General features: G+C 42.1%; 2 protein-coding genes across 4 annotated transcripts in view; both read right to left on the bottom strand.

Moving 5' to 3' along the window:
• Positions 1-12,755, bottom strand: part of NSG2 (neuronal vesicle trafficking associated 2) — a 133,410-nt gene that overhangs the window by 40,771 nt on the left and 79,884 nt on the right. For all 3 annotated transcript variants that reach the window (XM_033180332.1, XM_033180330.1, XM_033180331.1), the window contains one exon: positions 2,475-2,558. In XM_033180332.1, coding sequence (XP_033036223.1) covers positions 2,475-2,558 — 84 coding nt within the window. The remainder of the gene's footprint in view (positions 1-2,474; positions 2,559-12,755) is intronic.
• The window catches only part of CUNH5orf47 (chromosome unknown C5orf47 homolog), a 109,732-nt gene that overhangs the window by 35,858 nt on the left and 61,119 nt on the right, over positions 1-12,755 (bottom strand). The window contains exon 5 of the transcript XR_004429938.1: positions 2,475-2,558. The gene's annotated coding sequence lies outside the window, so the exon portion shown is untranslated. The remainder of the gene's footprint in view (positions 1-2,474; positions 2,559-12,755) is intronic.

Raw genomic sequence — 12,755 nt, 5'->3', positions numbered from 1 at the left:
CTGGCTCTGCCACTTGCTGGTGGGTAAGCATGTTGTGTCACCTCTCGGAGCCATAGGGGATTATATCGATCTCTCACGGAGATATGAAAAAATAGCCACATCACCAAAAGTTGTCAAGTAAGACAAAAAAATAACCATAGCCCTACGTCACTGCTAATAACACAGCCCTAGACAGCATTTTAATATTAATACATTTATTTCCATGTTGTTGTTCCTCTGTATTTGTAATTTTTCATAGCTCCAATCCCAGAAAGCATACAATTTTAATCTCTGCTTTACTCACTCAACATTCTCCCTTTAAGTATTTGCCCAAATTATTGCACTTCATAGCCATCATTTCAAATGACTGCTGGATAAAGGATTTCATTAAAAACTCTTAACACTATGTTTTTTTTAAAAAAAACACACTTAAAAAATAATTCTCATTTTTGCCTGATTATTGAAATAATTAAGTGCACATTGCATAAAATTTGGAAAGCATAAAAAACTAAAAATTAGATGAAAGTATCTCATAAACATACAATTTAGAGAAAACCACTCTCTGAGAAAACAAAAAAGGTAATTCTTAAACTGTAAAGTAGTTCATCATGTGGATGTGTTCTCATTTATGAAATCACAAGAAAGTTGTTGGAAGTCTAGTTTCCAATACTTTAATTTTATAGATAGTACTGCAGTAAACATTCCTACATGTGCAGCTGGGAATATTTCTTGTGATCTCTTGCCAGGAAAACAGGTCAATTTGACCCCGTGGCCTGGGGCACCAAGATACCCCAGGCCTCTCCTGCAAGCTCTGTGCTCATTCACGTAGGTACCTGCTTATTCCTGCAAGTACTTGTGTGCAGCTGGGTCTTGGTCCACTTTCCCTGGGCCTGTGCTGTGTGGCAGACACTTAAAGTACAATAAAAAAGTAAGACCAGAAGCTGCTCTCCAAGAGAAGGGTGGCATCTAGGGAAGTTCCACATTCCAGGGGATGCACACAGAGGGACCACACTCCTCCCCTGGGCTACATACTCAGCTGCTTCAGTATTCATTTAGTGGGGAGAAAAATAGTCAAAGACAGACAAACCCACATGTTTCTCCCCGCATACACTTCCATTCCCAGATAACCAACCACGAGTCATGTTCACTTTCAAAGCTCCCGGTCACAGTTGACATAAAAAGGCTACTATTAATTGTGCACTTATTCTGTACAGATCCAAGTTCTTTGCATGTATTTTGTACTTCATCTTCATAGCAACCCTACTATTATCTCCATTTGATAAGTGAGGCTTGATAACTTGCTTGTGGCTACACAGCTAGGACAAGGTAGAAACAAGGCTCAAGCCCAGCCAGGCTGCTGCATCGTCCAGCCACAGGACCACTTGTTCTACTGCCTCCAGGGTTGATTGTTTGCCTCCTAAATATTTCAGATCTGCCTGCATCTCTCCACCCACTCACCAGCCTTATCTGATCTGCCACTGTTTTTTGTGTTTTTTCACTTGAATGACTGCAGTAGCCTAATAGTGCCCCCATATCCCCTTTCATTCACTACACTCCATTAGCCATGTAAAAGCCAGCATACTTTTTCTAAAACACAAATTTAATCATGTCCCTTCTCTTCCTGAAGTCCTTCAAAGGCTTCCTGTTGCTTTTAGTATTAAACTCTAAATGCCTTCATATAGCCTTCAATGCTTGGAACTGTCTGTCCTCCGCCCACTTCTGCCTCATCTGTGTCTGCTCCCCGCACCCTCCTAGATCCCAGCCTCACTGTCCTTATTTCTATTCAGGGTTTCTATTTCTGTTTCTATTCAGGGTTGAGGTTAGCCTCCTTCCCGCCTCAGGGCCTTTGCACAAGCTGCACCTTCCTCAGCTGCCAGCACCTTGTACCTGCTTCATACCTGCTTCCCCACCCACCTCAGCTCCTAAGTGACTTCCTCAGGGCATTCCCTGGGGTTCCTATTTCATCCTCACAGAGAATGCTTTGTGGCTCCTTCATGCAATTCGTCACAGCTAGCAACACATTCCCCAGTGCTGCTCGAGGCCCCTCCACCAAGAAACAGGAAATCAACCATTAGGGTTTCACCACCAAGAAGCCAGCTTTTCTTTCCTCACCATTTTTTTTTTCTCATATTTGTTGCAACCAAGGACTAAAATGTGAGTTACTTACTGCATTTCTATCACATTTCCTGGAGACTGTGACGAAAAAGCAGGAGGAAGGGAACAGGAGAAAGGAGAAGGAATAAAAAAGGCATTTATCAATTATGAGATTTATCAGAACATTCCAGAGTACACAAGAATATGACAGACCTCAGAGGCAGAGTTCTTGTTATTTTATTAAACTCAGTGACCAGACTGTACGGCTTCAAGAAATCCTTCAGAAATAGCCTGCGTCATTTCCCCACCGACAGCAGTACTTGCTCCAAGCACGAGGTGTGCTGAGCTGGCTGGAGCCAGCCTCACCTTTACTCTTTCTATTATGCCATCAAGAAACTGACCGTAAATTCAGCAATTTTCGGCACCCGGAATTTCCCTTTGTTCTTCTGTTCCGGCTGATATTCCGTTCTTGTCTTCACAATCACCTGAAAGATTCAATCAGTGTGTTAGCATGCATGGAGACTTGAAATATTTTCCTTCCTTTTTTTTTTAGTAACCAGAATTTATTACACATGACATAAAGATCAAAAAAATAAAGAACCCCTCCCTTCAAACACACATAAGAGAAAATTCAAATTACTCATAATACTTCCCCATTCTAACAGAGACAACCCTAGGTAACAATTTTGATTACACCTTGTTAGATATTTGTATAGACTTATATATGTACATATTGTTATATATTTACTATTTATGAAAACATATTTTTTATGAGATGAATTCATACTTTATAGTTTATAACCTGCTTTTATCACACAAAGCTATATTTTTCTCCAATTTTCCAATGTAAACAAATACATGATTTTATTTTGCCTTTTGGTATAATATAACATTTCACTGTATGTGTGTACTGCAACTGATCTAATGAAACTTTAATTGTTATATATTTAGGTTGCCTCCACAGTTTTGGTTATATAAACAAGTTATGGGATTGTTTGTAACTCAAAGGATAATTGGAGGGGATGGAGGGGATAAACACCCAATCTCCATGATGTGCTTCACATTGTATGCCTGTATCAAAATATCTCCTGTACCCTGAAAATATATATACCTACTATGTACCCACAAAAATTAAATAAATATATATGAAAATAAATAAAATAAAATAAAATAGAAAGCTACGATGAAGATTCTGTTTCCAAACCTTTGCACACACACTTAATTCCAATTTGATCTGGGGACTTGCAAGAAGAAAAATATAAAGTTCTGTTGAATCTGTTGTATCATCTTATTTTTCTAAAGTCTGAATATTTTTGCAGAGGTGGTTAACATCCTATCAAGATATGCTGTCAACCTGACAAGACATTTATGTAACTCCATCCCACTATGCAGGCAAAGTGAAAGAAAAAGAAACCTGACAGATAATCAGTAACTATTGCCAAGTGTTGCAGTGCCATGAGGAACACAGAAGCTGTCTCAGCCTCAGGGTCTCACCTGCGAAATAGAATAATTCTAATCATATCCCTATTCTGTAAGGTTGCTTTGAGAGTTAAGTGAGATGATAATGAGCAATATTTTTGAACCATTTATTATGTGCTGGAACTAGATCAAGCACTTCATATGCCTTACCTACCTATCTCTATTATTTCCATTCTCCTAACAAGGAAACTCAAGCTCAGAGATGCCAAGTCACTTGTCCAGGGTCACACAGCTAAAATGAAGTAATCTTCTAACCATGATCACTCCTACTTCCCAGTATGACTTAAATTAACAGAATTTTCGTTGAAAACACCCACCAGCTTTCCCTGGAGACAACAGTCAAGCGTATTTACTAGAGCAAGAATTCTTCTATGAAGAATGTCCTTCAACATCTGTAAGGTATGCCATGGACTCAATGCAGCTCAAAAAGGAAGGGATAGGGACAGCACTACCACACATGAAACATCTACCAGGTGGTACCTAAACCCAGCTAACCTATGGCTGGACTTACGTTGGTTAAGGAGGCCCTAGGCCCCAGCCCATTAGCACCCCACCCTCTCTTACCTCTAGAACCCATTTCCAGATAGAAATTCTGCTGTTGTATCCCACCCTCTTCGCAGTCTGTTCCTCCAAACAACAAGAAGAGAGCCCCTGGCTTCCTGAAACAGGGAAACAATGCAGCCAAACATGGATGAGAGCTTACAGGGGGTTGGGCAGAAAGATACTCTGTTATTTTTGTTTTCTTCCTACCCCCTAGGCCAAAGAATAGGAAAACAGAAGCTCTTGTACCACAGATAAGAAAAATAATTCTCATACTTTGTGCATTTACTATATAGCAAGCAGTGAGCATTTGACATGCCTTATCTTACTTAATTCTACACTAAAAAGCAGATACCGATATTGTCAATATTGTAGGGGAGTGTACAAGTGTGGGTTGAGTTCAAATCCTGGCTCCGGCACTTACTAGCTAGTGACCTCGGGTGAGTTGATGAAGCCTTCTGTGTCTTGATTTTCTTAACTAAAAAATGGGGAAATCACCATGACCACCTCGTTGGATTGCTGGGAGGCATAAATGAGTTGATACAAGTTAGACATTCAGAACATTAATCCAATAACATCTGGGTGCTATCACATTTTCTTCCATAGATGTCTGAGGCATCTGTAGAGTGGAGCCTTGCACCTGTCAGGCTGCAGGGTCATGCTACCTAGCCTATCAAGAGCAACACAAGGACTTCTCAAGAACAAAGCCATCCAAGAATGCCCCCAACTGACCTGACTAAAAAAAAAGAGTTTGAGGGCCAGGCGCAGTGGCTCACGCCTGCAATCCCAGCACTTTGGACGGCTGAGGCAGGCGGATCACAGGGTCAAGAGATCGAGACCATCCTGGCCAACATAGTGAAACCCCATCTCTACTAAAAATAAAAAAAAAAAAAATGAGCTGGGCGTGGTGGCGCGCACCTATAATCCCAGCTACTCAGGAGGCTGAGGCAGGAGAATCACTTGAACCTGGGAGGCAGAGGTTGCAGTGAGCCGAGATCGTGCCACTGCAGTCTGGAGACACAGCGACACACTGCCTCAAAAAAAGAAAAAAATAAAAGAGTTTTGGAAGAGGAATAGAAGTTTCCTGGGAGGACAAGACAAGGGAAGACAGTCTCTGCAAAGTGAACCACAGAGCCAAAGAAACAAAGGGGTGAAATAGCATGACATCTGCAAGGACCCACTTTGCTGGCATGTGAACTGCAATTCGAATGTGAGAGCTGCAAGCTAATGTAAACAAAAGAGCAAATGGTAAAGCTCCTAGGCTAGTTCACAGTAACCTGGGATGGACCAGATGAAAGAACATACATGCAGGTGCTTTGTGAACTGAAAGGATATTCTACAAATTTCAGTTATTAGAAATATTTTGTACATCACTAGATCAACTGTCAGGTTATGAAGTGGTAAAGAAAATTTAGATGTCTGATTATTTCTCTTAATCTACAGTTTTAGAAATATTCACAAACTTGGATTTATAATTTTAATTTTATCTCCCCACGTATGTGTGTATATACACATATGTGTGTGTGATACATATATAACACATCTATTAACATATATATAATACATGTGTTTCCTGGTCAGCATGAGCCACAAGCCTTGGGGTAATAATTGCTTTTTGTGATAGGCAGCATTCTAATTTGGCTCCAAAGATTCCTGCCCCATGGTGTTCATGTGCTGTACAATTTCCTCCCTTTAGAATGTGGGCTGGACCTGTGGTTATGATGGGCTAGTCCCTCCCATGATTACATTGTGTTATGTAAAATCCAGCATAACAGACTGGAAAGAGATTCTCCACTGACCTTGAAGAATTAAACTGACATGCTGAAAGAGAGCCATGCAGCTAATACCTGAGGGCAACTCTCAACCAGGAGCCAACAAGAAAACCAGGACCTCAGTCCTCCAACCACAAGGAACTGAAATCTGCCAACAGCCTCAATGAGCTTGAAAGAGGATCCCAAGTGTCAGTGGGAATGCAGTCTGGCCAACACCTTGATTTCAGGCTCATGAGACCCTGTGCAGAGAATCCAGCTAGCGTATGGTTAGACTTCTGACCTATGAAAACTGTGAGATAATAAGTTTCTGGTTTTTAAGCCACTTAATTTTTGGTAATTTGTCACACAGTGATAGAATACTAGTCCACCTTCCCACATTGCCAAGTCTATCTCAATCATCTCTTGGCTTGCTCCCTTCCTTTCTAGATCCACAGTCCTCCGACTGGTCTTGAGCATCTTCACATCAAATGTTGTATGCAAACTCAGAGACCAGTAAAAGTTTTTTAAAAATATTAAGAAGTACTTGCTTCTTAGTCTTTCTCTCTCCCTCTCTATTCTTATAAACATCCTTCCCAGAGCTTTTGAAAAAGCTCAAAACCATTTCCATTCTGTGCGAACTTAAAAGACCCCATATTCTAACCAACATGTTGAGGCAGGAGACAGAACTGAAAAAAGTTACGGTCAGAACAAGACCATGAATAATTGTTACAGGCAATATCATTCTCATTCTCATAATAATAAATAGTTTGAGGTTGCTTCTCTAGCATCCATCTCTTTCTTCGACCAAAAGCTCTATGATATTACTTTCAGGAATCCACTCCTGCCTCACTGTGTGGCAGCCATGTGGTTCAGTGGGATTGACCCTTTCCTCAGTGACAGTGATGATCCCTAGGGAAATTGAGCCCATCAGGGCCTACCATCCTGTTGATCACACAATTTGATTGACTCAGACGTGGGCATGTTACCCAATGGGACCAATGAGCTATGAGGTAGTATTGACTAGTGTCTTGATGAAAGAAGCCTTGCAGGTCTTCATGAGTGACTCTTCGTCTAGATGGTGTGGCGAAGTCTTGAGTCCTGGAATTGTTGCCATCTTGATGGGAACCAGGAGAAGAACAAAGGCAGCACACAAAGAAGGGCAGAGCCAAGAGGAACCCAGAGAAATGGAGCTAGGTCCAGATGACATCCTACCCTGGGATTACACCATGCCTGAAGTTAGACCTACTCTGGGATCCACAGTTATGGGGCAAATACTTACTCTTTGGGCCTTAATCCAATTTTGGCTGGGTTTTCTGTTACTTGAAACTGAAAGCTTTCTATCTGATACACATGTCTTCCAAGAAAACCCAAGAAAATGAACTGAAAAGCGATTAGAATTTAGTAAGGTAGCCAAAACTAAATAAGTAAACCAAAATCAATAGATTTCCTAAGTGTCAGCAAAAAGTCAGCTCAAAAACATAATGGGTCCACCAAAAGATACAAGAACATTCATAGAAGCTTTGTTCCTGATGGCCCCAAACTGGGAACATCTCAAATGTGCACTAACAGCAGAATGGATAAATTGTGTTTTACTCAGAAAATGGAATATCTCAAAGCTATATTACATATGCATTGATGAATTTCATAGACATTACATTGAACAAAAGAAATGAGACACCAAGAGGTTTTTATATACTGTGTGATGTCATTTACATCAACTTCAAGTATATGTATAATAATTTATATGTATCATATATTTATCATAAAAATATACCACTCACCATTTGCCCACTCATAGGGTTAGAGGGTACTGAAGTTAGGCAGAGTTGGGGCCATAACCTTCTCTTCAAATCCATGTCCTGCTTTGCCGTGAATCCCTATGAAATTCTACTTAGGCTCTGAGTGACTTTCTAATGAAAACAGTCCCTTTAGTTTCAGGTCCTCACTCCTCAAACCACAAAACTCAAATACAGGCCAAGAGACAGGCGGGTGCCTGACACCATGTGAGTCCTCAGTCATCTACTCTTTTCTTTAGCTAAGCCACATTTTCTCCAAAAGCAACTCAGGCTGCTACACAATATTTTATCTTCACCCCAAGGAAGTGTTAGCTCTTTGGAACTCCATCTCCATTTCAAAAGGTCATGGCCTGTTTGCCTGGAACAAACGGCCAGTGCTCTGCCTTCATCTTCTTCGAACTCTCAGTCATTTTTGACAAGCTTGTTCTCTCTCTCCTCCTTGAAAGGTTCTCCTCCCTTGGGCCCATGGCAACCTCTCTCTCGGTTCTCTTGCTGGCTCACCCATCAGACCTCCTCAGTCTCCACTCCAGGCTCCTCCTCTTTCTGTTGACCTCTCAGTGTTGGGATTTCTCAAAGCCAGCTCTTCTTTCCATCTACAAGACCCCGCTGCATGTTCTTACTCCCATCACTTCCAAGTTCATTGGTTTTTTTGTTTGTTTGGTTGCTTTTATTGTTGTTGTTGTTGTTGTTGAGACAGAGTCTCACTCTGTTGCCCAGGCTGGAGTGCAGTGGCATGATCTCAGCTCACTGCAACCTCTACATTTTGGGTTCAAGCAATTCTCCTGTCTCAGTCTCCTGAGTAGCTTGGACTAGAGGCATGTGCCACCACACCTGGCTAATCAAGTTCACTGTTTATCCTCATGACTCCCAAATTTATACTTCCACTCACATGTCACTCAACACTCAGATGACCCTACTGGACATTCACCCTTGACCCTCCTGCCCCAGCCACCTCACTCTCAACATCCTCATGCCCTGTAATCCCCCACTTAGAAGATAACAGCATCATTATCCAAACCACTGTTTATGTCAAATCAAACACAGAAACCTCTTATGACTCCTCCCTTCTCTTTAGTCTCAAAATTCATTCCATTATTCCACCCATTCCAGCTCCAGCTTCCTCAAAAATTTCCCTTAAATCCACTCCCTCATCCAGTTGCACGACCTCTACCCCAGTACAGGACATCGTCATCTCTCTTTGGATCTTTGCCCTGGACAGCTTCTTTGTTTCCAGACCCAGGGGAAAGATCCCTCTATATTGAGGGAGAGACAATACCAGTAAACCTTCAGAAGACATCCAGGAGGCCAACACCTGAGGCAACTACAGAGAAGCAGTTTTAAGTGGCCAGGGAACAGGATGGCTGAGGTGAGTAGGTGACAGGGAGGAAGCTAGAGAGGCACATACAGGCTCTGAATGCTATACTAGGCACCTTGAAGGTTAATGTGAGGGCAGTGAAGAGCTGAGGAATGATTATAAATGAGAAAATGGCTTTGCAGGTATGCATTTCAGGCACAAGAGAGGCCTCTGGCCACAGTGAAGGACCGGCAGAGAGCAGGGAAAATACAGCCCTACAAAGTCACTGCATCACCGCAACCAGCCAGCTAGAGGACTTTCATAAAGCTTGGTGTTTTGTTCCTATGGAGTAGAGCCAGAAACATTTTCCTTCTATAAATGATATAGTCACAGTTACATCTTTTTAGTACTCTGAAAGGGAAAGCATAAGAAATGCTAGCCAATCGTTATTAATTGTACCTTGGAGTTATCAGCTTGCATAGGCAAAGAGAACAAGAAAGGAGAAAAATAAATTTGCAAAGAAAGCCTCTCTTCTAGACTTTCTTCCTTTTCCCACAGTTAAAAGAACATGGAGCAAAACAGAGCCCTGAGTGCCTTGTCTATCAGCAGAAACGAGAGAAGAAAAGAGCATAGTGGAGAGGCAAAATTCCTCCTACTCTTTTTATTCTTTAAAGTGGGGTTTTATAGATATTTGGAAAAATGAAACTCCAGGTTTTCAAATACGATTGTGGATTTGGGCAAAGCAATAACTTTGTATTCTTCCCATATTTACATGTTGATCCCCATTGTCCTGTCAGCTGCTAATATGAAGAACATAATTTAACATAATTGGCATTGTGAAAATGGGATAAATTATTCATCCCTAAAGGACCCCTCGTCTGGATATAATTCCCATTTCACTGGCAAGGCCAGATAACGCATGGTGGTTCAGATGGTGCAAAGTATAGATCATAAAAATTTAAAATACTACTTCTCAGGATTATCAATAATGAAGAGGTTCCCACATGGAGAGGTCCGAGGATTGGCAGGAACAATAAATAAAAGTGCGGAAGTGCTGACAAGGAGCAAGATTGTATTTTTATGAGCTGGACTTGCACAGTCCAAAAATAGATCTAAGCTGTACCCATCATCCCTGGAGCAAAGAGACAGGTTCAGAGCCAGGACAATGAATGGCTGGCACTGAGTCCCTACTAGGAGCCAGGCACGGTGCCGTGTGCCCTGCTGATGTGGACTCATTCAGTTCTCATAATTCTCCTGACAACATTCTCTCCAAGCCTCAGTTCTCTCCTTCAAAATCATTATTATGATTCCCATTTTTCAGATGAGGAAATTTAGGCTCCAAGAGTTCAGTCGCTTGCCTGTGATCAAATGACTGGCCTCGGGTTGAGCTCGATTCAAACTCAAGAATATCATACTCTTTCGTATTGATCATGGTTTTGGGTTTTTTGTAAAGGTGCCCACTACACGCCTGGCACTGTGCCAAATACTTTACATCCTCTATCTCAGCCAATCTTCTCCATCATTCTATGAGGTAAAGGTAATCATTCCCATTTTACAGATAAGAAGCCTGAGTCCCAGAGAGCAGAAGTGACTTCATAACCTCACATGGCCACTAGGAGGCAGAGCCCAGACTTGAACCCAAGCTCAGATCCAAGTGCCACCTAACACTTGAGCTCTGATCCTGGGGAACCAGGACATAACAGGGAGGCCATAAAAACTGTGGAATGAATGAGTGAACAAATAACTTCTATTTCCAAAGAAAGAAGGCGAAGTTGCCCAGATGGGGCCTGCATCCTTAGTTGGGAGCTTCCCCCATTTGCACCTATTGCTCCTCACTCCACACTCCCTCTTTGGATTCGAGTTTTCTCCTGGGCCCTTGAAGGTTGGTTTTGGGCCCCGAACACAAGGTAAAATGTCAGTGCTCAAAAGACTTAAGTGGCAGTGTTGTCCAACCCCATCAATTCACAAATGGGGAGACTGAGGCGCAGAGCGGGAAAGAGATGTGCCACAGGTCACACAGTAAGACTGGGTCGGAAGTAGGTCTCTAGTATGAACACTAACTCTCAGTCCAGAGCTCTTTCCATGGAATAAACTTTGTTTTTCTTGCTGGGCCTTTGCTTTCTCAGAGGCTGTATAAAAGCTGGTCTCAAACGAACTATCTGCCTCAGTAAGTCTGTAACTCCCCACTTCTATGGCAATGCATAGCACGGGGTGAGACGAGCTACTCTCCATGGGATCCTCTACGGGGAACTTCCAGCTCCTTCTGCTCTGAACAGAGGCAAGCTGCCTGGGCTGGAATCATTACAGTGGAGCCCAGTGCTCTGCCACCTGGGTCTTCCACGGTCCAGAGGCCCAGGCTATGTCACTGCTCACCTCTCCTTGCTGCCTGGTGTAGCCCTGTGACCTCCAGAAACAGGGAACCTGATTCTGGGACTAAACAGATAATGTTAAGAACAACAACAACAATAATTACACCATTGCATTAAGCATCTACTATGTGCTAGGCACTATGATAAACATTTGCTATGTATTTTCCTCATTTTATCTTTACAACAAACCTCAGAGGAAAACATTAGTGTCATGAGGAAACAGAGGGTCAGAGTGGTGAATAAACTTGCCCAGTGTCACAGTGCAAGTAGGTGGAGGTAGGATTTGAATTCAAACTGTGCTGTTCTGACACCTCCCTGTACAGACAGAGGCACTGGCTTCACCGTGATCTCCCTGTGTGTGAAAGTGAACAAGTTACATCCACTCCCTGAGACCATTTGCCATCTGTGAAACGGGAGTGAATTTTTTTTTATAGAAAATCTAAGGCCAGGTACAGTGGCTTTCGTCTGTAATCCCAGCACTTTGGGAGGCCAAGGCAGGAGGATCAGTTGAGGCCAGGAGTTTGAGACTAGCCTGGGCAACAAGGCTCCATCTATAAAAAGTATTTAAAAATCAGCCTGGGTGTGGTAGCATGTGCCTGTAGTCCCAGCTACTTATGGGACTGAGTCAGGAGAATTGCTTGAGCCCAGGAGTTCGAGACTGCAGGGAGCTATGTATGATCACATCACTACTACACTCCAGCTTCAGGACGACAGAGAGAGACCTTGTCTCTAAAAATCAATGAATAAAATTTGCTGCATTCTTATGGTAAAAAAAAAAAAAAAAAAGATGAAAAGTACAGAATCAAATTCTTCAAATGGAATGCACCTACTCCAATCCCCATTTCCCAAACATTTAACAGTTTTCTGTGTGTCCTTCCAAAACTGTCTTACGAATTACAAGAATAAAACATGCTCACACTGTGTGTGTTTCCCCAAATGGGATCACTCCACACCATTCTCTTTAAAGCTGTTTGGACGAAGCAGAGTGTCTGTTACATCTTTCCACGCTGGCGCGTGCAGATCAGCCTCATTCTCAAAACCTCTGCTTAGGCTTCCACATGCGTGCGCCAGAGCTCAGTTTACCAGGCCCTTCTCAGGGAACAGTCCAAGTTGTTCCCAGTTCTTTTCAATATATAGTGGCCTTTGCATACTTGAAATATATACCCATAGGGTAACTTCCTACCAGTGAAAAGTATACCAGTCCAATGCTATCCACAGTTTACATTTTACAGACAATGTCAAAATACCCTCTGAAAAACACTGCATCACATTACATAACCAACAAGAGCGAATTGAGGACAAGTTTGTCCCAGTGTTGTCAACATGAGGAAATATCCATTTTTTTGCGCCAATCCGGTAGGTTAAAAAAGTATATTTTGTTTAAAATTGTGTTTTTAAATTATACGGCATTTTTGTTACGTGTATTGTCATTACCTATTTGCAGGATCTGCCT

This window comes from Trachypithecus francoisi, unplaced genomic scaffold (assembly GCF_009764315.1).
Source record: "Trachypithecus francoisi isolate TF-2019V2 unplaced genomic scaffold, Tfra_2.0 Lachesis_group2, whole genome shotgun sequence".
Taxonomy (NCBI): domain Eukaryota; kingdom Metazoa; phylum Chordata; class Mammalia; order Primates; family Cercopithecidae; genus Trachypithecus; species Trachypithecus francoisi.
Note: the sequence above shows the minus strand (reverse complement) of the source record. Positions and strands in the feature narration are given on the sequence as shown.